This window comes from Hibiscus syriacus, unplaced genomic scaffold (genome assembly GCF_006381635.1).
Source record: "Hibiscus syriacus cultivar Baekdansim isolate YM2019G1 unplaced genomic scaffold, ASM638163v2 tig00112813_pilon, whole genome shotgun sequence".
In the NCBI taxonomy this organism is placed as follows: domain Eukaryota; kingdom Viridiplantae; phylum Streptophyta; class Magnoliopsida; order Malvales; family Malvaceae; genus Hibiscus; species Hibiscus syriacus.
In genome coordinates, this window is record NW_024063407.1 from 20274 (window position 1) to 42143 (window position 21870).

General features: G+C 35.3%; 2 protein-coding genes and 1 pseudogene across 3 annotated transcripts; 2 read left to right on the top strand and 1 right to left on the bottom strand.

Moving 5' to 3' along the window:
* Window positions 1-1007: 1007 nt before the first annotated feature.
* Window positions 1008-4470, top strand: LOC120183809 (annotated as a pseudogene).
* An 8436-nt stretch (window positions 4471-12906) lies between these two features.
* On the top strand, window positions 12907-15799 carry LOC120183825 (NAC domain-containing protein 37-like). 2 transcript variants are annotated; one of them, XM_039188443.1, is made up of 4 exons: window positions 12907-13002; window positions 13796-13963; window positions 14098-14369; window positions 15086-15799. In XM_039188443.1, exons 2-4 carry the CDS (start codon window positions 13807-13809, stop codon window positions 15704-15706), a joined length of 1050 nt encoding a protein of 349 aa, XP_039044374.1. In that variant the 5' UTR covers window positions 12907-13002; window positions 13796-13806; the 3' UTR covers window positions 15707-15799. The 2 variants fall into 2 exon arrangements, with proteins under 2 accessions (XP_039044374.1, XP_039044373.1); XM_039188442.1 differs by having other exon boundaries at window positions 12921-13002; window positions 13757-13963.
* A 4236-nt stretch (window positions 15800-20035) lies between these two features.
* LOC120183812 (GDP-mannose 4,6 dehydratase 1-like) lies at window positions 20036-21640 on the bottom strand. The gene is made up of 2 exons (XM_039188435.1): window positions 21628-21640; window positions 20036-21224 (listed from the first exon to the last, which is right to left on the bottom strand). Exons 1-2 carry the CDS (start codon window positions 21638-21640, stop codon window positions 20137-20139), a joined length of 1101 nt encoding a protein of 366 aa, XP_039044366.1. The 3' UTR covers window positions 20036-20136.
* Between the last annotated feature and the right edge of the window lie 230 nt (window positions 21641-21870).

A 21870-nucleotide genomic window follows, 5' to 3' on the forward strand; every position in this document is an offset into this window, starting at 1 on the left:
AGAATTTAGTAATAAATTTTGTTTTGCTACACAATTCCTTGGAGGGGTCCATTCCAGGTTATCAGGGCAGGAGTGTTGACAGTGCAACATGTCAAGATTAGCAAAAGCACATCATAATGCTATCTTGGCTTGACATCTAAGCTTTTCTAAACCTAATTAATTAGGCTTTTAAACTAGGCTCCCTCCTAAACACAAATCAAATCAAATTTGGCACCAAAACCCCAATTAATGGGCTGCCTTTTGCATCATTTACTCAAGGTGGGGACTCACACAGTGTTTGATGTGATTAGCCTTTTGTTTGGTGGGTAGGGTTTACAGCTTGCTTCTTGACTTCAATTCTCCTAATTGAGAAGAATGTGCGATGACAATTTTCTTTTTCCTAAAAATACCATTCTCATCTTGACTTTTGAACCAAATACTGAACAGAGAAAAGTTTAAAGTTTGAAATAGTGGTATAGGAACACCAAAATGTCAAAAGTGAAGGAGGTTCAAAGGACTTCAAAGTATTGTTATAATAATTAAATCGGTGATCGAAGTAATTAAATTACGATTTTCTATTAATAGATTAATTTAACAATAGTTAGATAAAATATAGGGAAAACAGTTTTTTAGCCTATTCTATTCCAATTTCTGATTTTTACCGATGTACAACATAATATTCCAGTCATATGTTAAAAAAAAGTATTACTCTCATAAAATACGTAAGAAAAAGCTAGTAGAAGAAGAGGGGGGGGGGAAGAAAGAAAGATTACAACAGGGCAAAGACAAGATCACACAGGGCTCAATGATTCTGCCCCATCATATCTTCTGAGGTTAAAAGGAGCAGCCAAGCCCTCCCTTTTTCTGTGCCCCACCACTCCCCCTTTCAAAAGACAGACAGACAGAGATTATCAAAAACTCAACACTGTTGTTTTCATGGCGAAACCAACATTTTTTTAACTGTAACAATTGCTTCTTCCTCTATGTTCTCATTAATTTTGACACCATTTGTTCAAAGCGACTCCATTTCTGTTGCCAAAGAATCAAACTTTGCTGTTGTTAATGTTAACCAAATGACTAAAGGTTTCACATTTTTCCTTTTTTTGCTTCTTTGTTTACCATTTTCATCACCGGCCGAATCAGACCAAGCTGAGATCCAAGCATTGACGTCTTTCAAGCTCAATCTTAATGACCCACTTGGAGCTTTAAACGGATGGGATCCTTCAACACCTGCTGCTCCATGCGATTGGCGTGGAGTTACTTGTTCCGACAACCGTGTCACCGAGCTACTTCTACCTGAACTCCAACTCGGTGGTCGACTCACTGATCGTCTCTCTGACCTCAAGTTCCTCACCAAGCTCAGCCTCCGCTCCAACGCATTCAATGGCAGCATACCTTCAAGTCTTTCACAATGCAAGCTTCTAAGATTTGTTTTCTTGCAGTCCAACTCACTCTCCGGGACACTACCATCCGAGATAAGTAATCTCACTGCGTTGACCAATTTAAATTTAGCTCAAACCATTTATCCGGCGGAATACCAGGAGATCTCCCTCGGAATATTCAGTATTTTGATCTTTCGTCGAACTCGTTTTCCGGATCGATTCCTAGAAGCATTGCTGATTTGTCACAGTTGCGATTCCTTAATCTTTCGTATAATCAGTTCTCTGGTGAGATTCCCACTAGCATTGGTGAGCTTCAACAGCTTCAGTATCTTTGGCTTGGTTATAATCTTTTGGAAGGGACTTTACCTTCAGCTTTAGCCAACTGCACTTCACTGATTCATTTCAGTGCCGATGCCAATGCACTTGGTGGGGTTATCCCAGCAGCCATTGGAGCTCTTCCTAAACTCCAAGTCGTTTCACTTGCTCATAACAAGCTCTCCGGAACGGTGCCGATTACATTGTTCTGTAATGTTACTGTTTATCCGCCTTCCATTCGGATTCTTCAGTTGGGGTTTAATGTATTCGAGAATGTTGCTGGTCCTGAGTCAGGGAAATGCTATAGTGTTTTACAGGCTTTGGATCTTTCCTGGAATGAGTTTGATGGGTTTTTCCTTTATGGTTAACGCGTTTAACATCGTTAACAATGTTGGATATTTCTGGGAATTTTTTATCAGGTGAGATTCCAGTTGAAATAGGGAATTTGCATAGATTGGAGGAGCTGAAACTGGTTAATAATTCATTAACTGGGGTTGTTCCTATTGAGATTAAGCAATGTGGTTCGTTACATGCTCTTGATCTCGAAGGAAATCGACTCTCTGGTGAAATTCCTGGTTTTTTAGGTGGCATGATTGGTTTGAAAGTGCTCTCCCTTGGGGGTAATCTATTTTCCGGTTCTATTCCACGGAATCTTGGGAATCTTACTCAGCTTGAAACCTTGAATTTGGGACGTAACAACTTGAGTGGAAGCATATCAGATGAGATAATGAGTTTGAGCAATTTGAGTACGTTGGACTTGAGTGGAAACAAGTTTTCCGGAAAGATTCCAGTAAGTATCGGGAACTTGAGTCAGGTTGCTGTTCTGAATTTGAGTGCTAACGGGTTTTATGGTAAGATACCGGAAAGTTTGGGCAATTTGTTCAAGCTAACTACTCTTGATTTAAGCAAGCAGAACCTCTCTGGTGAGTTGCCATTTGAACTCTCAGGTTTACCTAATCTACAAGTCATTGCGTTGCAGGAAAATATGTTATCTGGGGATGTTCCCGAAGGTTTGAGTAGCTTGATGAGCTTGCAATATGTGAATCTTAGTTCCAATTCATTATCCGGTCAATTACCAGAAACTTTCGGATTTCTTCGTTCACTGGTTGTTCTTTCATTGTCTAATAATCACGTAACTGGGGTGATCCCACCAGAGCTAGGAAACTGTACTGAGCTTGAAGTTCTCGAGCTCAGATCAAATTCTTTGATAGGTCAAATTCCTGCTGATCTCTCTCGTCTTTCGAGGTTGAATGTGCTAGATTTGGGTGGTAACAACTTAACTGGAGGAATTCCAGTGGACATCTCCAAAGGCTCATCAATGACAGCTTTGTTACTAGATGGTAATCAGCTCTCTGGAAGCATACCGGATTCTCTGTCCCGGCTATTCGATCTTACGATGCTAGATCTTTCTTCAAATAACTTGAGTGGAGAGATTCCTTCTAGTCTCGGTCTTATTTCTGGATTGGTCTACTTAAATGTCTCGAGAAATGACCTAGTAGGAGAGATTCCAGTAACTCTGGGCTCCAGATTCAACAATGCATCAGCATTTGCGGATAATCGAGAGCTATGTGGAAGACCATTGCATCGAAAGTGTGAGGATGTAGCCGAAAAGTACAGGAGGAAACGATTGATTCTTTTGATGGTTGCGGTAGCATGCGCTGCTTGTTTCTTGTCATTATGTTGTTGCTGTTATGTCTTTAGCCTATTCAGATGGCGTAAGAAGCTCAAAGAAACTGCCGAGAACAAGAAACGTAGCCCACCGAGGGATAGTTCGGGAGCAAGTGGAGGCCGTAGTAGCTCAGAAAATGGAGGCCCAAAGCTTGTTATGTTCAATGACAAGATCACCGTGGCAGAAACAATCGAAGCAACTCAGCAGTTTGCTGAAGAGAATGTGCTTAGCAGAACACGGTTCGGGTTAGTTTTCAAGGCTTGTTACAATGACGGAATGGTGCTCTCTATCCGCCGTCTACCAAATGGTTCACTTGCTGAAAACATATTCAGGAAAGAAGCCGAATTTGTAGGCAAAGTGAAGCACCGGAACTTAACAGTTCTTCGAGGCTATTACGCAGGACCGCCGGACTTAAGGCTCCTAGTACACGATTACATGCCTAATGGCAACCTAGCAACACTCCTCCAAGAAGCATCCCACCAAGATGGTCATGTCCTCAATTGGCCAATGCGCCACCTAATCGCCCTGGGCATAGCCCGTGGTTTAGCCTTTCTACACACATCCAACATTGTTCATGGAGATGTAAAGCCCCAAAACGTCCTATTCGATGCTGATTTCGAAGCACATTTGTCGGATTTCGGCTTGGAACGTCTCATGATCGCAACCCTATCAGAAACTTCCACGTCAGCATCGGTTGGCACGTTGGGTTATGTATCCCCAGAAGCAGTTCTAACAGGGGAAACCACCAAAGAATCCGATGTTTATAGCTTCGGCATTGTCCTACTTGAGCTATTCACCGGAAAGAGACCAGTTATGTTCACACAAGATGAAGACATTGTCAAATGGGTCAAGAAACAGCTTCAAAGAGGCCAAATCACTGAACTTTTAGAACCAGGGTTACTCGAGCTTGACCCTGAATCATCAGAATGGGAAGAGTTTCTCCTAGGAGTCAAAGTTGGGTTACTTTGCACAGCTCCAGATCCTCTAGATCGACCAACCATACCGGATATCGTGTTCATGCTCGAAGGTTGTCGTGTCAGCCCTGATATTCCTTCGTCTCAACCTTCACCAGCATAAACAACTCCATACCCGATGCCTTTTTTTCAATTTTTCCTGTCTCGTGAATTTTTGTAACCATATGAGTAGGGTGAAACTATTGTTGTTGAGTTAATTCTAGTTGTTCTTGCATTCCATTTCGAGTTTGTTACTTTTTGTTCTTTTCTACTACATTTGGTGTCTATTGAGAGTGGAAGTCAATGAAACTAACAGGGACAAAAGCTCAGTTTCAATGATGTTCGAAGGGAGACAACAACCGTTGGGGATCCACATGGGGGTGTTTGGCGCCAAATGCGAAACTATTGGGGGTGGTGCACCCTGGATTCCTCACGTGGCACAGTGAAAAACTATAGACGTTAAAATTATAGACCCCGACATGCACTGCTTACACCTGCAAGAAAAATATAGTTTAAAGACGGGCTGTCTTTTAACCGTAAATTGAAGGATACAGATGCAGTATCAAAAGCCTAGTTCAAGTTTTTTCCAGGATAACATACATTAAGCATATCACGTTAAACAATCTTTTTTATGTATTACATAATCTTTATTATATCATTTTTTCAACGAATAGCAATGCATCGTATATATATACCACTTTTGTACATAGATTATATCCGACTTCCCGGCTAGGCCGTTGTTGGAATCGCTTGAGTCAAAGCGGCACTAGAGTTCATCCCGGTACAATACAACAACAATCTGATTGGACCTTATCTGAAAAAGGATCTACACATTGACGCACCCATAGATTTGCTTAACATTTTGACAAAGACATACACCGAGTCTTTTGATTTCACCCACAAGTATATTTTTTTCAATTCAATTGAAGAAATCTGTACTTATATTTTATAGACAAAAATTAATCCCTAATGGATCGATCCACTTCTCACACCTGTTTTTGTTTTTGCTTATAATGCTGTGATCACTTTGCTAACACCTCATATGCAAATGATGGAAGAAAAAGGCAACAGTACTTCGTCTCTACCAACTCCAACTTCTAATGGATATTCAGAGTCAAACGTGCACAAATTAATGCATCACATCTGGTGCATTTGTGATTCAGTTTAGGGTAAAAATGAAGTCTTTTTTTTTACACCACTACCATCAACTTTCATCATTGTATTCAGTAAATCTTGTTCGTCACAACAACAAAAAAAACTGGACCTTTAACACTCGGGGTTCATCGATCGTACTTATGGAACAAATTGTTATAATGAAGTTGGCCCGGTGATGATTAAGCTCAACTTACTTTGAGCGAGAATGTAATTCGTTTTCGAACATAATCCATGGAGGAACCACATGTTCACTTCGAGGTGAAATCATGTATTTTTTTTCATCAAAGAAGCCCCATTTGAGTTGGCAAAAAAGAAACAACCCCAAAGAATTTCATCGATGGTGAACTATTTATAGCTAATAGTGAGTAATGCGGACATGCCATCTTAGTTTAATAATTTAATTTTGCCATCCATAAGCTTCTTGTCATGAGTCATTTTACTCTTATAGCGTTTGAAAGACAATAGTGGAATGCAAAACAAAACTTTCTCATGACATATCTTTGATCATATCTATAATGGACGTAATATTAATGTTATGATAATTGGATAAATAGCGACAAATAAGATTAAAAACAAGAATATCACGTGAAATATCTTTAAAAAATCATATGCAACAAGAAAATTTTATTATAATATTGAATTTGTAAGGATTTGTGGCTATAAATCTTGTCACATATTCTAAGTTTTTATCTTCACATAACCCTAATCCTTATTATTTAATTACTTGATTAGAAAGAAATCAAATATTATAACGAATCTTCATTAATATGAATTCTTACCTAAAAGCTAACAAAACAAATATGTTTATGTACAAATTAAATGTGCGGTAAGATTCATGCCACGGGACTATGTCCCTACACCCTTATCGAAATCAATGGTAAACTTCCATTTGAGAGCCTTAACATCCAAACTCTTTTTTATAATTTTTTTATTCTGCAAAATAAAATTTAAGAACCAAAATTCTAATAATTAATCATATTTGGGTGTGCTTTTTTAATTGCGTTCTCGTTAGACACGGGATCGAATTCCCTTTTGTCACATCATAACCGTGTTTTGTGATTTAGTCTCTAAGAATTCAACTGTAAAACAATCATCGGTGCCGACACTCAATACGTACTCCAAGAATCCCTATAGTCGGAGGTCTTAGCAGGCTTGTTAAAATGGAATAAAGGGGGCAACTAGAAGAAGACTTTTTTTGACAAAAAAGATTGTATGCAATCAAATGGTCGAATTTGAAGTAAAATGAGGAACCAAAAACCAGTTTTGTCTCCGTAACGAAAAAGCAAAGCAAGAGAGATGTAAGTAGTCAATTCATATACGCGTTGCAATCGATGTGTATTGGACCCACTATATACTTAAACCCCAGAAGCAGTGGCCAATTCGCATTGTAAAACCACACGCACCATCTGCTTTCCAGGACTCCTTGAGCTCTCTCACCTGTGACCATCATGGCAGCTATTATTCTATTTCTTCCCCAAGTCAATGGCCCCATATTCTAGAGTTCCACCTGTTCTGAGAAATATGGCATATATTACAATCCAGATCAAATCATTCTCTGGAATGTAATATCTCCCTGCTGCATCTGTCCATTTGGAAATGAATTACAGGCCAACCAATGAACATCTGACAAATAATAAAAGGTACGACATGTGCCTCTCAAACCCTAAACGAATATATAGTTCCATCACCTTCAACACCACCACCAATCCAGAAAACCTAAATGAATATATATATATATATATATATGTATGTATGTATGTATGTATATAAAAGAGGTGCAAAGCAATCATGGTGGATGCCCCCATCCCCATGAAATAAAGCTTCAGTTTCACACCTTAGAATAAAGAGTGGAAAAGCGAAGAGCATTGAGTTATATATGAGTGTTGTTCAAGAGTTAGGTTAAAACCATTGGTTCTTTTCTTTATTTTATTTTTTCAATAAATTAAACAGACGTACTTGGAAGGGTAAGGTGCAGTTCTTTGATTAAGAAAGGAAAGAGACATCAGGGTTTGGAGGGTGGTCGATTTCTAAAAGGGTTAAGATGGACCTCAACGGATCTTCTTTTGCTGGTTACGCCAACTCTTATAGCCACAATTATTTTATGATTACAAGCTACTAATTATTAATATAAATTCCACATGTTTGATTTCGGATTACTTACTAATCATTATATAAAGTTGATAAAATTACTTCATACTCTGTTTAAAATAATCAACATAAACAACTCAAATTCCTTATTTTTCTCGCATACGTTGGAATTACAATGATAAAAACTTGGATCATTTTGGTTTTTGATGTCTTACATTTTGTTTAATTAGCTAGTTACCCTAAGCACTATTTTTCATGATAACAACATAGTATCAATAATCAAGCAGGACAGCTAGCTTGACCATTCTGGTGGCATGTCTAGCCCACTGATTGCTGCTGTTGCTTCAAAGTTTTAGCATTCAGATTTGAGTTCTAGTTTTTGAACAAGTTTTAGATATGAATTATGCACTGAAAAGAGCTGGATTTACGGCTTTAGATTATGAATAATTATTAAATTTAGTTATCTAATTATAACATTTTTATTGAAATATTATAGATATATTTATTTTTCGATTAATAAAGACTTATGTTGAAGTTTCTACCGTTGGGCCAATCGTGGCAGAGGTCGGTCACTTTGAGAAAACCAATGCGGTTCATGACGAGGATGTAGTGGAATTGAGGCGGCTATGGAGTTGGGGTCAGGTAGCCTTTGTCTGCTTTGGATTTGTACAAGTGAAAAAAAGGAAGAGGAAGAGGGTAATCTTGGACATGGGCTTCATCGGATTTAGGTTTAAATGACCAAATTGAAGTTTTAGCAATAGAATAGAGGTTAAATTATAAATTAATTTATTATTAATAATGTCAAGTAAATATTTTATTATAAATTAATAACGTTAATAATTATAATATAAGTTTCAAATTCTAAAAATTAAAAAGTTTAATCTAAATATTAATAATCATTGGTACAATTTATCCGAAAATCAATCGGATGACTATATTTTATTTGTGACCGATTATTTAACATGACAATAATAAGCTGAAACTGAAATCAGAAGGGGTCTTCAGTAGTTGAGTTTTGTCTTTTCCTTTTGTTTATCTTCTACGTAAAGAACAATCTCAAACATCCAACCATTCTCCGCCACGTGGATTCCAATATTTTCTTCAACCAACTTTTGTTTTTTTTTTATATCATATAATATCCCTTCTCCACAATACATGGCGGTAAATCATTTGAAGCCTAATGAAGTCACGCCCTTCTTTTGGGTTATACCTTCCGTGAATCAAGAACCTCGGTTCACACTTTGTGTTGTTGTCTCCGGTCAGGAATTGGAAACTGAAAAGGAACTTTTTCCGGTAAATTAGAAGAAAGCAGGAAGGCTCAGAGCTGACAACGGTGCGGGAAAGAATGGACAAGGTGAACTGACGGTCCTTCGGCGGCAATACGTGGCCGATGTTGCCGTGATGGATGCCAACGTGGCAGGTGTATCAAAAAGTTTAGAAACGAAAACGAAAGGAAAATTACTTTATTTGTCGCGAGAATATTACGACAAGTTAAGGTTTTATAGGACCGCAAAGTTGGGGAACTTTATAGCAAAAAAAAAAAATGAAGATATACATTAAGTAAAATCTTCATAAATTAACAATATCGAGATCACGTTATTTTATTAATTTAAAGAAATATTAATTAATTGATTAATTTATAATTTATGAATTTATGAATTTAAAAAAACATTTTTCTATTCAACAAACTTACATTATTCTTCATGAATAAAACATTTAGATTTATTGACTAATTAAATTATGTTTATATACAATATGATTAATTAAATATAATTCATACTCCTAAAAAATAAAATTCATTGTAGTACGTAATATTAGTTAAAACTTTATGCAAGTTCATATATGGTAAGGAAACCAACCACTATATAAATAACATCAAGCATTCCTAATTAGTTAATCTAAATCAAAACCAATCAATCATAGCTTCACATCTAAACGGTGTCCAAAAATCAACCATGACACATCAAATACATAAATCACTAAGTGAGTATAAGAGAGATCACCCCACATGCACTCAAAAAGATTTGTAATAGTGGATTGATGAACATTTTCATCTGAAAGCTAGTTTAGGTTCAATATCAAACACACTCAAGCGATTATTTGAGTATCTTTCGGCTAACTTAGAAAAAAAATGGATATCAAGCGACACAAAAATGCAAAATATCCAGAAATGAAGAATGTTCTTTACGAGTGGTTTTTCCGATACCAAGAATGTGTAAACATGTCTAGAGAACTAATTTTGGAGAAAGTAAGAGAGACGATAAAACTTCTATACCCTCAACAACCTCCTAAGTTGCACAAATTTTCTGAAGGTTGACTTGAGAAGTTTAAGCTAATATATAGTATCAAGTCATTTCTTTGTTTTGGAGATATTGGTTCTGTTAACATAGAGGACATGTAGAACAAATTGGTGGCTATAAGGAGAAAAATAAACCAATATCCTATGAACAATGTTTTTAATATGGATGAAATTGATTTATTTTACAGGTTGCAAATTGATCACTCTCTTGCAACAGAACAACTTGAAGGAAGAAAACAAAACAATGAAAGACTTACAATTGTTATTTGTTTCAATGAGGATGGCTTTGAAAAATGTTCTTTATGGGTTATTGGAAAGTACGTAAAGTCACGTTGCTTCAAAAATGTTAACATGAACAACTTGAATTGTCAATATCGTTCCAACACAATAGCATGAATAACTAGTGTTCTTTTTGATGAATATGTTCATTTGGCATACCAAAATATACGTGGTAGACGGATTTTATTGGTGGTAGATAATTATCCAGCCCATAGAAAAAATATTAAGGGCTACATAATGTTGAGTTGTTTTTTTTTGTCACCTAACATGACATAAAAAATCCCAACATGTGATGCAGAGGTAATAAGAACTTTCAATATGCACTAGCACATGAGATTTTATCGTAGGGTATCAAAGAGCTATGAGTTGGGAGAATCTGATCCAAAAAAGATTAATGTTTTATACGTCATCAATCTTACAGTCTCAACTTGGATGATAAATGTTCAGCAAGAGACAATAGCAAATTATTTTCAACAATGTAAATCGCAGGATAAAGTAGTCAAAATGAATTTAAATAAAGATGAAGAAGACATTCATGAGCTTGATACAATGATTAATGGCCTTGGATAGCACAACAAAATGAATGTAAATCACCTATTGGATTACTCGAGTGAAAATGATACATGTTTATAGGTCTAAAGTTTAGAAGAAATTGTAGCTAGTGTTATTGAAAATCTTATTGAGGATGAAACTGAAGATGATACAATGCGTTTGTAACTAACAACGGAGAATGAAGCACTCATAGTGGCAACAACTCTTCACAATATTTTGTTGCAATATGAGAACACAACACAAAACTTTTGGATGCAGTAAGGAAAGTTAGAGATGAAACACAACTAAATTTAAATTTTAAGAAGCAAACAACAATAGTATCATATTTTACTAAGTTGTACTAATTATATTTGTAATTTTATAGAATTATTAATTTATAATATTGAAGTGACCATAATCTATACAAGAGTATTTCAAAACTTATTATCTTATTAATTTATTAAAATAATTAAATTATCAAAAATTATTAATTTATAGAAGTTATATTGCTAATTTAATCTTAGGATTAGTCAGTCACAAGAGTTCAAGGTTTTAATTATATATTTATTTCTTTTATAATTTATAAATACAAAAAATTAATGAATTAATTAAGACATAAAATATTATATATAATGTAACATAGGTTGTTTTTATCTTTATTCCCCCCAATAGGGATGGCAAACGGGTACAGTTTCGTGGATTCCGCACCGCATTCGCTCCAATTGGGGCGGGGATGGGTATAATTTTAGCGGGTAGTGGGCGGGTGTGGATTTAGAAAGTGGTACCCGACGCGGGTGGTGGGCGGGTAATGGGTTTAAGACATTACTCGCCCCGCATCCGCCGGCCCAGCTAAATATCCATTAAATTTTGGACTATTATAAATTTAGGTGTAATTTTAGAGACTAATTTATAAATTCTAATATTGTATAAGATATAACATGTAATTTATCCAACTCTCCAACAAATAACAAAGGATATTTTGGGCATTCCTGTCTCCATTGTCCCATCAAAATCTGCATTCAGTATAGGTGGAAGAGTAATTGGTCCTTATCGTAGTCGACTACTTCTGGAGACGATTGAAGCATTAATGTATACTCAAAATTGGTTGGCCGATATTAAAGATAATATTATTATTTAGTTTATATTAGTTGTCAAATTGTGCTTAATTATCTTATTAAAGTTTAGTTACTAACTTATATTAGTTTTACTTTCTATTATATATGTAGGTAGTAGTGAATTTAAATTGGAGCGCTCTCAGTTGGAGGAAATAGAGAATGATGATTGTAATACTGGAGTATTATATGTCACAAATATTGCCTGAAATTTTAGAATGTTGTGCCAAAGAACAAAAAACATTATGTGTTTGTCATTTATGTTTCTAGACTTTAATTATGTCATTTATTATGGTGTTTTATGTATTTTAAGATCTATATTAACACTTAACTTAGATAATCCTTGGATTATTTTATTATGTTTCTTAATGGACATGTTTTTTTATGTTTGTTGCTTATGTATAACTTAAGTTTGCTGTCAGGCGGGTCTAAACGGGTACGTCGCTAGTGGGTAGTGGGTGTGGGGATGGATTTGAGAATGTACCCGCGTGGGCGGGTGTGAATTTGAAAATTTGTACCCATCATAGGTGGTGGGCGGGTGGTGAATTGAAAAATATTAGGGAAGTATAGGGATGGGGGAGGGGGTATCCGCACCCGACCCGCCCGTTTGCCATCCCTACCCCCAATGAAAAATAAATAGCATATTAAAGAAAATATTATAGTTAGTGCATACGTGTAAGTTTATACAATGAATAAGAAGGGAAAATTAACAGAAACGTTTCACAGTGGTTCTCCTCCAAAAGAAAGATAAAACATAAGAAACTTTAATCATAAATAATAAGCATTAAAATTTGTTAATATATAAAAAACTATAATTAATCTAATTATGCAAATTTAACACCTTAATTTAACTTTTTACGAATTCAATCATATAAGTATAAAAATTTATAAAATAAAGATTTGATTTCTCTATAAAATGTAAGATTTTAAATATATACTATATTTGATGTGCTGTTATATACTATATTTTAATTACTTTTCATATGATAACTAAAATAAAAATAATGGGTAAAAGTAATCTGTGTAGGAAGACGATAGTACCTGGGGACAGCCATGAACCATGCGCAATCGAGCGGTCCTGCCCCTCTCCTTTTATATTCTGTTTTATCTCTCTATCTTTCACGTTCGTCTCTCTATTCTTTAATGCCTCTCCCTCTTCATATCTTCTTCTCCTTCTTCATCTCTTCATTCTAAATTCCCCAACACGAATAATTTAACTCCACAACAATAGTTTTTCCAGGTAAGCTTTTGAGTTTTCATGGAAAATCAACACTATATATGCATGGTTTAATTCTCTAGCGCTGTCGTCTCGTGTCAACTTCTTATACAAGTTTTACATCAGCCGCTTGTTTGTTTGGCTTTCATTTGCATATTCCAACACTTCATTGGAGATGGGGTTTCTTTCATTTCCCTGCTTGAGCAAAACCTAGTAGTGTCAGTGTGGGGAATGCTATGGAAATTCTCGACAAAGTGACAAAGTTGACAGTGTTCATTTTCACTTGCAATGAGACAAGGACCCTGCAAGTGCTTCATTCTTTTCTCTCTTTATAGTTATTATCTCTTACTCTTTGTAAGGCTTTGATCCGATCAAACATAACTTTTTCTCGTTTTGTTTGTTTTTTGAAACGAGGCGTGCTTAATTGTTATAGCTAGCTAGCTAGAGTCGTCGTCTACCTTGTTCTTTTTTCCCATTCTTCAACTTATTGTACGTCGTAGAGTAACAGATCAAATGTGTTTAATTTCTTTGATTAATTATTTACATATTCTTTGAAAGAAAAAAAGTAATTTTTTGTTTAGTAATTGTTATAAGTTTAGTGATGGAAACTCCGTCCTAGAAGCTATCATTTCCACAGTCACCCAACACTAGACAACATCATTAGCTCAAACCTCTACCTGTCACAACTGACCCTTCAATTTGTGTTTACAATATCATTTTCTTCAACCCTTTTTTTCCCCTTTTTCTTCTTTGTAAGTTTTTATTGGTTATGATTTAGAGATGATGAAGTTATAAAAGAGTGGTGAATTTGATGCAGCAACAACAGTTATGATGGAGTCAAGTGTCCCACCAGGATTCCGGTTCCACCCCACTGACGAAGAGCTTGTTGGCTATTATCTGAGGAAGAAGGTCGCTTCACAGAAGATCGATCTCGATGTTATTAGAGACATCGATCTCTACAGGATCGAACCCTGGGATCTTCAAGGTTCTTTTCCTTTTTCTTTTGGATTATGGTTTAACATTTGCACGAGAATCTAATAACCCTAGATTTGGATGCATGTTAACCCTAAACTTTATATATATATGATATTATGTGTGTTTATATATAAATATGAGCAGCTAGATGCCGGATCGGATACGAGGAGGAGAAAGAGTGGTATTTCTTCAGCCACAAGGATAAGAAGTATCCGACGGGGTCAAGGACCAACCGAGCAACCATGGCTGGTTTCTGGAAAGCAACGGGGAGAGACAAGGCGGTGTACAATAATACATCGAAGCTCATCGGTATGAGGAAGACTCTTGTTTTCTACAAAGGAAGAGCTCCCAATGGTCTGAAAACTGACTGGATCATGCATGAATACAGGCTTGAACCCGACAACGGACCTCCTCAGGCAAGCACATAAGATTTACTTCACTTTTTCCCCTTGATTATCAGTTTATCACTTTCTATATTGTCGTCCCTCTCTTTTTCAACACTTGCTATTGAATAAAGTGAGAAATGTATTAGTATTATCGTCACAGTCGTCCAACATATCTAACCTAATATTTCAAATCATAATTATACTTGCACATTATATCATTTGATCTTTTAAAAATATACTCCCTCTATCCCATATAAAATGTCCCTTTTGTATTTTAAAATTATTCCACTTAAATTGTCCTTTTAAAAAACCTACAACTTTTATTAAACACGGTTTCCTTTCTACTTTTTTTTTAGTTTCCCAACAAAATAAAGCTTAACTTTTCAAGGATAAAATTGGCATTTTATTTTTTTATAACACATCTCTTACATAAAGTATTTTCTTAAAACTACGTAAAAATATTAACAATGTACAATAAAAATGGACAGAGGGAGTATAATTTTTACATTATCAATAATATTGAATATAAATCCATATAGCTAAAGTTGAATATGCCCCACTATATAGAATTTATATGATGAAAGGAATCACTCCTTTTTGCTATCCATGGAAAGACCATTTATACTGATATGTCAACATAGACGTATAGAAAGAAGACTTCCACCAAAAAAAAGTCAAAAAAGTTATTAGTACTAATATCATGAGCTTTCAGTTTTCAATTTCATGTATCTTTTTAAATTTTGCAGGAGGAAGGATGGGTGGTTTGTCGAGCTTTTAAGAAAAGAACCACCGGTGGACAAGCCAAGAGCATTGGTGGCGGGTGGGACTCGATCTACTTCTACGACGAACCAAGTGGTGTCAGCTCGGTGGTTGATCCAATGGAATACATGTCGAGGCAACCCCCCATTTTTTTACCTTTGTGCAAGCAAGAGACGACAGAGGCAGATAATTTGAACAAATTTGTTTACTCTGATCAATTTATAGAGCTTCCTCAGCTAGAGAGCCCTTCTCTGCTATTAATGAATAAGCCAAGCTCGATATCTATCGTATCTGAGAATAATAATAATAATAACTATGAAGAAGAAGAAGGTCAGAAAAGAATGTGCAACAACAACAACATCAAGAAAGTGACTGATTGGAGAACCCTTGATAGGTTTGTTGCTTCACAACTGAGTCATGAAGATAGATATAACAACGGTGATCAACATGGAGCTGCCTCGATCTCAAGCTTTGATGCTAATAATTGTAGTAACTCGGACATGGCGTTGCTGTTGTTGCAAAGGAGTAGAGAAGAAGGGAACAACTTGAAGGAGTTACTGAGTTCGAGTTCAGATTGTGATGTTGGAATATGCATGTTAGATAAATGAAATGAGATGAAAAAGAAAAGAAGACGATAAAGAAAGTTTTTATCGCTTAGTATTAATTATAAATATTTGATGCATAACGAGACATATTTTTGTAAAAAAGAAAATTATGGTTGTGAAATGAGTGAAGAAACTCTCTCTAATGGAAACCAGTCATTGTACTCATCTTTAACTTGATTTTCTCGGCAACCAAACATAATATAAGACCAATGGAATCTCCGTTAAACAAAACATAGAATGAGAGGCTGGTCGGATTTGGGTGTGGTATTAGTGGGGCCATGGTTCGTCTAGAATGCGCTGGGCAACGTGGCTCCTGTCGGGGCATGCCTTAGAATTTATGTTTTCCTTTGACCATATGTTTCATGGCTAGCTAGCCTTTCCATCCCCATGTCCTCTTAGTGCCACACAGCAATAAAACCAGAACCCATAAACAAGAACAACTAATACATTAATTTTCTTAAAATAATCACTTCCTACATTATAATTAAGAGATAATTAAGTACCTTTTTCACTATAATCAGCAATTAATGTAACGGTTGACCAAAAACAAGGCAAACTTTTTCGAAGAACAATGATGCTTAATCATAGCACACTAATAAAGCAAAACCAGATCCCATGTTTGATGAACTTTTTACATACAAAAGATAAGGTAGAATGTCGATGAAGATCAGAATAAAGAGCATTTTAAGCTGTAACCAATCACAAACCTTGAAATTTCAACGTGAAAAATAAGATAAAAAGGGGTAAAATCTTTCCTCTTTTTCTTTTTCCTACTGAAATGACAGAACAGGTTCTGTACAATGATGTATGTATCGATAAAACTTTGTTTGAAACTTTGAAGGCTTGGCCAAAATAATAATCTTCACACATTCTTAGGAGTTGAACGCTATGGTGATCTCATTCACTTTTCATCATGTGAAATAGAGAAAGACATGGCTTGATCCCCGAGCTGGTCGTAAAAATCATGAAAGCAGATCAATATTAATCAAGTTTGTTGACGCACCATGTTTTTATGTAAAGAAACATTTCATATTAATGAAGTGGGAATGCTCAACAGGATTGCTGATGTATACCATTATCCAGGCGGAGCAATAATTAAATATTGACATCGGCCGAAATATTATACTACTTAAGAAAAATATAAAAATTTATTAGGTTTTTAAACTTAAAATTCAGCATAAACCAAGCGATCTTAGTAATTAAGGGATTACTATTATACTTGAAGTCTCGAGTTCAAGCACGTATGTAGGGGTATAAGAGTTCATTGTCAAATAGTTGAAAGTCTTTATACAAATATTACCTTGTATTCAGCTTAAATTTTAAAAAAATCAAAACTAAAAACTCAAAAGACAACTTCTAATTTGTCTAATATTTAAACTTACAATGACTTAAATTATAATTAGACAAAAATTTGAGAACAAAGACTTATCATTTTTTAATTCCACCCCTACTTGATTAAATATTTAATAAATTTTTATATTTTTAAATTTAAATATTTATTTTTACATGAACCAAAATATTATTAAACTAAAATTATGTTAAATATATAAATTTTACCATTAGCCACACTCCCTTAGCATAAGGGAGCTCCGTCTCTGTCATTATCACTCTTGTATTAAAGATTGCCCCACACACATTGGTTTGTCAACCCAATCATATATATATATATATATATATATATATATATATATATATGTATGATGTCCTTTGATTTGTTTTAATTTCTTTAACTCTCTTGGACAATGAATGAAAACTAAGTTGGAAAATAAATTTCTTATGTTGACATAAAATAATATTTTTATCAATTGATGTATCTTTTTCGTATTTTTTATGGAGTTTACATTATATAGTCATTTATTTATTTTATCAGACATTGAGATTTTCAGATTTTCTCGAAGTCTCTTGAGATTTATATTTTTTGATTTGTTATTATTTTTTTGGAGTTTCGTATTCACTAATCAATTATTATTCTCTTGACAAGATTTCAGATGGATTCATATAATCTATAGAACTAAATCTCTTGTCAAACGATCAATACATTCAATCTATTAATCTATGAGTAATTATTATTATTATCTTGGATCTAATATCAACATTAGAGAACATTATAAAATCCTCAACCAAGAAAAAGAGAAGGGACTACTTCCTAAACTCTTTTTATTACATTTTAGATCTGATTAACTAAATAATATTAGACCGTATGTAATTCTATCATTTCTTTTATCTATCATTGATCAAAAACCTATTAAATATAATTTTTCACTCAAATAAAAAGAAAATAAACCATCTAAAACTACCGCATCATGAATCAACAATTATGTAATCAACGCAAATAATACTAATTCAGCGAAATTATTCCTTTTCGGTGCACTTGTCCCATTAACCCATTTATGTACAAGTGAAAAATTGTGAAGAAACATTGCTGGAAAGAACACTATAAATCCCGAAGATGAACCGTTGTAGATCCTCTGTTTTCTTCTTTTTGTCATATTGAGCTTGCAGCAGCGGGCGCCTCCGAATATGTTCTCTCAGCATCTTCACCGGTAAGTTTCCGATTTCTCTGTACACTTTGCAAGCTCAAGAGCTGGATTCTGTTTAATCATATCTTAATTGTTGAATCAACATTGATTATTGTCAATGAATGAAGAGTCCAGCCGATGGAATCACCAATATTTCTCGGCGACCGGAAACAGTCGTTCCCATTTTAGAGAAGCTCAAAACCCTTAGAATTGTAGGCTTTATTCCTTAAACTTTTTTATAATACTTTCCACCCATAAAATTAAGAAATTTAAATGTTTTCCTATTCTTTCTTCATCCTTTTTTCTGGGCGAATTATTGACATCTCCTATACTGACGACACCGCCAACGGAGGGTACCTTAACAGACATTTTAGTGCGAAAACCGTCTTCATCTTCTGCTCAAGGTGAGCCTGATTCTTTTTAGAACTTTTTTATAAAGAAAATCCTCCGCATGACCTCTGGAAATAAGTGAAAAAGGGTTTTTGCTCTCTCAGTTGTTTTGGGAAATTTTGTGTGTTTGATTGCTTTATAGCCATATATTAGTGTTACTAGTGATAACCCTAGAAAATATAATATTAGAACAAAGATAGCAATCAAACCTTATGCAGCCACATTTACCTTTACTGTTTATTGCTTGTTCTACTGTTGTACGTATGCACAGTGAAGGCTGATATAAATTCAGATGTAACGTGGCTTTCAAGCATGAAATGAATGAATTCCCTGGGCTTCTATCTCTGTTAATTTCCATCTTTGAGTATTCTTAACAGATAAAGCCTTATTACTTGAAGTGAAACTGGTTTCAATTTAAATATTTTTCAATTCATTTTGGGAGCAAATAGGGATTGTGCTATTTTTTGCATAGCAGCTGCCTCCAACTCTATCCAAGAAGCGTTTAGCTAACATTAGGCACCTGCTATTTACTGTTTCAGTCAGTTAAATATAGGTTGCAATTGGAGAATTATGTGTGATGAATGTCATAGCTGGTAAGATCACAGTATATCCTACAGTCATCAAATATTTGTTATTTCATAAACTTTTACTTGGCTGAGTTGAGGTTTTCTCAAAATTGAAGCACGAAAGGCAGACATGAGCAAATAGAAACTGGTAAACCAGGTTACCCTATGGGAGTGGTATCCATCATACTAAAGCATTAGATTGTATGGAATTTGAACAAGATAGATTTCTGTTTAAATTCTGTAAGGGGAACCAATGCCAGTTTAATTCCCATTACATTAGCATGTCATTTTTCTCGAGTTTGAATGCATTAAATGATTTTATTCACTTGATTGTTTATGTCATTATGTGCTTGCTATGTTCAGAAATGAAGATGAACAAAACGATGATGCGCAGAATAAATAGTAATCACTGACTATGTACCTATGAAATATTGCAGTTGTCGTTCTTGTGGAGTATGAGGAGGTAGGGTGAGATTTGAAGAACTCTAGATTTATAGGAAATGCCCTTTTATAAATTGAAGTGAATATATTCTAATTTTGTTTTGTGATTGTTATAATTAAAGCTTACTGACATAGTCCTTCGGACAAATTCATTGCGGGCGACGATAGAAGACAATATTAGTTGCAGAAGCTTTAGCAATTAAACTCCAAAGCCTAAACTACTCGGTTTCCACAATGAAGATAATTTCACAACATTTATCATAAGGCAATCCAATCTTAAATTATAGTTTAGTACATATAGAACGTGGCTAAACATTATGTAGAATCTTGATTAACAAATTCAATTAATTATATCTTGTATAACTCAAGTAGTTCATACATTTCTATTGGAGCTTGGGGACTTAAAAGAATCCTCATATCAAGACAAACTTAATTGCAAAATCAAAGAAACAAATTAAACATCAAATAAATACCTTCTTAAACTCAACTGTATCATGCAAGTAGGAAATGCTCTAAATTAAGGCTGTTGTTGGGCATCCATGTAACCTGCATCAACCAACACTTTCTCTCTTTTAGCCAACTCAATATCTTCATCAACCATCATCTTCACCAATTGCTCGAACCCAACTTTGGGTTTCCACCCAAGAACCTTTCTTGCTTTACTTGAATCGCCTTTCAAATTATCCACCTCGGCTGGCCTAAAATACCTCTTATCAATCACCACATGGTCTTTCCAGTTCAGCTGAACATACCCAAACGCCACTTCTAAAAATTCCTCCACCGTGTGCGACTTCTCGGTCGCCACCACATAATCGTCTGGCTTCTCTTGTTGCAGCATCATCCACATAGCTTCCACGTAATCCCCGGCAAAACCCCAATCCCTCGAAGCTTGCAGATTCCCCAAAAACAACTTGCTTTGCAATCCAATCTTGATCCTGCCAACGGCCCGAGTAATTTTCCGGGTCACGAAATTCTCTCCTCTCCTCGGCGACTCGTGATTGAACAGAATCCCATTACAGGCGAAAATCCCGTACGCTTCCCTATAATTGACAGTGTACCAATGCGCCGCGCATTTCGAAGCCGCGTATGGAGATCTGGGGTGAAATGGGGAATCTTCAGATTGTGGCGGAGGAGTGGAACCAAACATTTCCGAAGAACCGGCTTGGTAATACCTGATATGGCTCCGATCCGTGTCGGCGATATGCGATCGTACGGCTTCCAACAAACGGAGGGCTCCAGTAGCCACAACGTTAGCGGTGTAATCAGGGATCTCAAAAGAGACGGCGACGTGGGATTGAGCAGCCAGGTTGTAAACCTCGTCGGGTCGGATCGTGTCGATCCAACGACGAAGCGAAGGAGCGTCGGTGAGGTCAGCGTAATGGAGCTTCATCCGAGCCTTGTGGGCGTTATGGGGGTCGATGTAGATGTGGTTTATACGCTGTGTATTGAAGTTGGAAGAGCGGCGGATCAAGCCATGGACTTCGTAGCCTTTGTTGAGAAGGAACTCAGTCAGGTACGAACCGTCCTGACCAGTGATGCCGGTGATCAACGCGATCTTGCGGTCGGGAGATGCCTCTCCTTCAGTGGCGGAGGATCCGGATTTGGCTATAAACTTTTGTAATGGCGTGATTAATTTGCTATAAACTTATATAATACAAAGATCCCTCGGAACCTGATCTTATATACTACTTTAAAAGTTATCACCAAACTATTTTAGAGCTTCAATTGCAAAATTTGAGCCAACAATTGATTGACACACATGCAACGTTACTTGTTAAAATTCTATTTTAGTAATTTTATGTGCTGATTTTGATGAAATTATGATTTTGATCCTATAATATGTTTAAATTTAGAATTCAACACATACTGTAATTTGAACTAGTTTTATCTTTTACTTTTATAATGTCATTCATTAATTAAAATAATAGAACTATTAACTATTCCAGTTAAAATGCTTACCTAATCTTAAAAAGACATTCATTTCAATTCAAATATCATTGATACATACATGCTATAGTCATATTCATATCTTTAGAGTATTGTATTTTCATATATAATATCTTATATAATTTTATTATTTATTCTATCTGAATTCTAACATTTTGTGTATGTATGTTATATTCATATTATTTTACACGTTGTATCATTTTTAACATAATTAATCATAAAGATTTAATTTTTTTTTAAAAATGTGTCCATAACGTATTCATGTTAAGTCATATGATGTTTATTTTATTTTCTGTGTCATGTT

Bases quoted from the DNA above. Each gene is read 5' to 3' on its own strand.
- LOC120183825 (XM_039188443.1), top strand. From the start codon at position 13,807: ATGATGGAGTCAAGTGTCCCACCAGGATTCCGGTTCCACCCCACTGAC. The intron at 13,964-14,097 runs GTTCTTTTCCTT...AAATATGAGCAG, and splicing joins CGAACCCTGGGATCTTCAAG to CTAGATGCCGGATCGGATAC. The intron at 14,370-15,085 runs GCAAGCACATAA...TAAATTTTGCAG, and splicing joins CCGACAACGGACCTCCTCAG to GAGGAAGGATGGGTGGTTTG.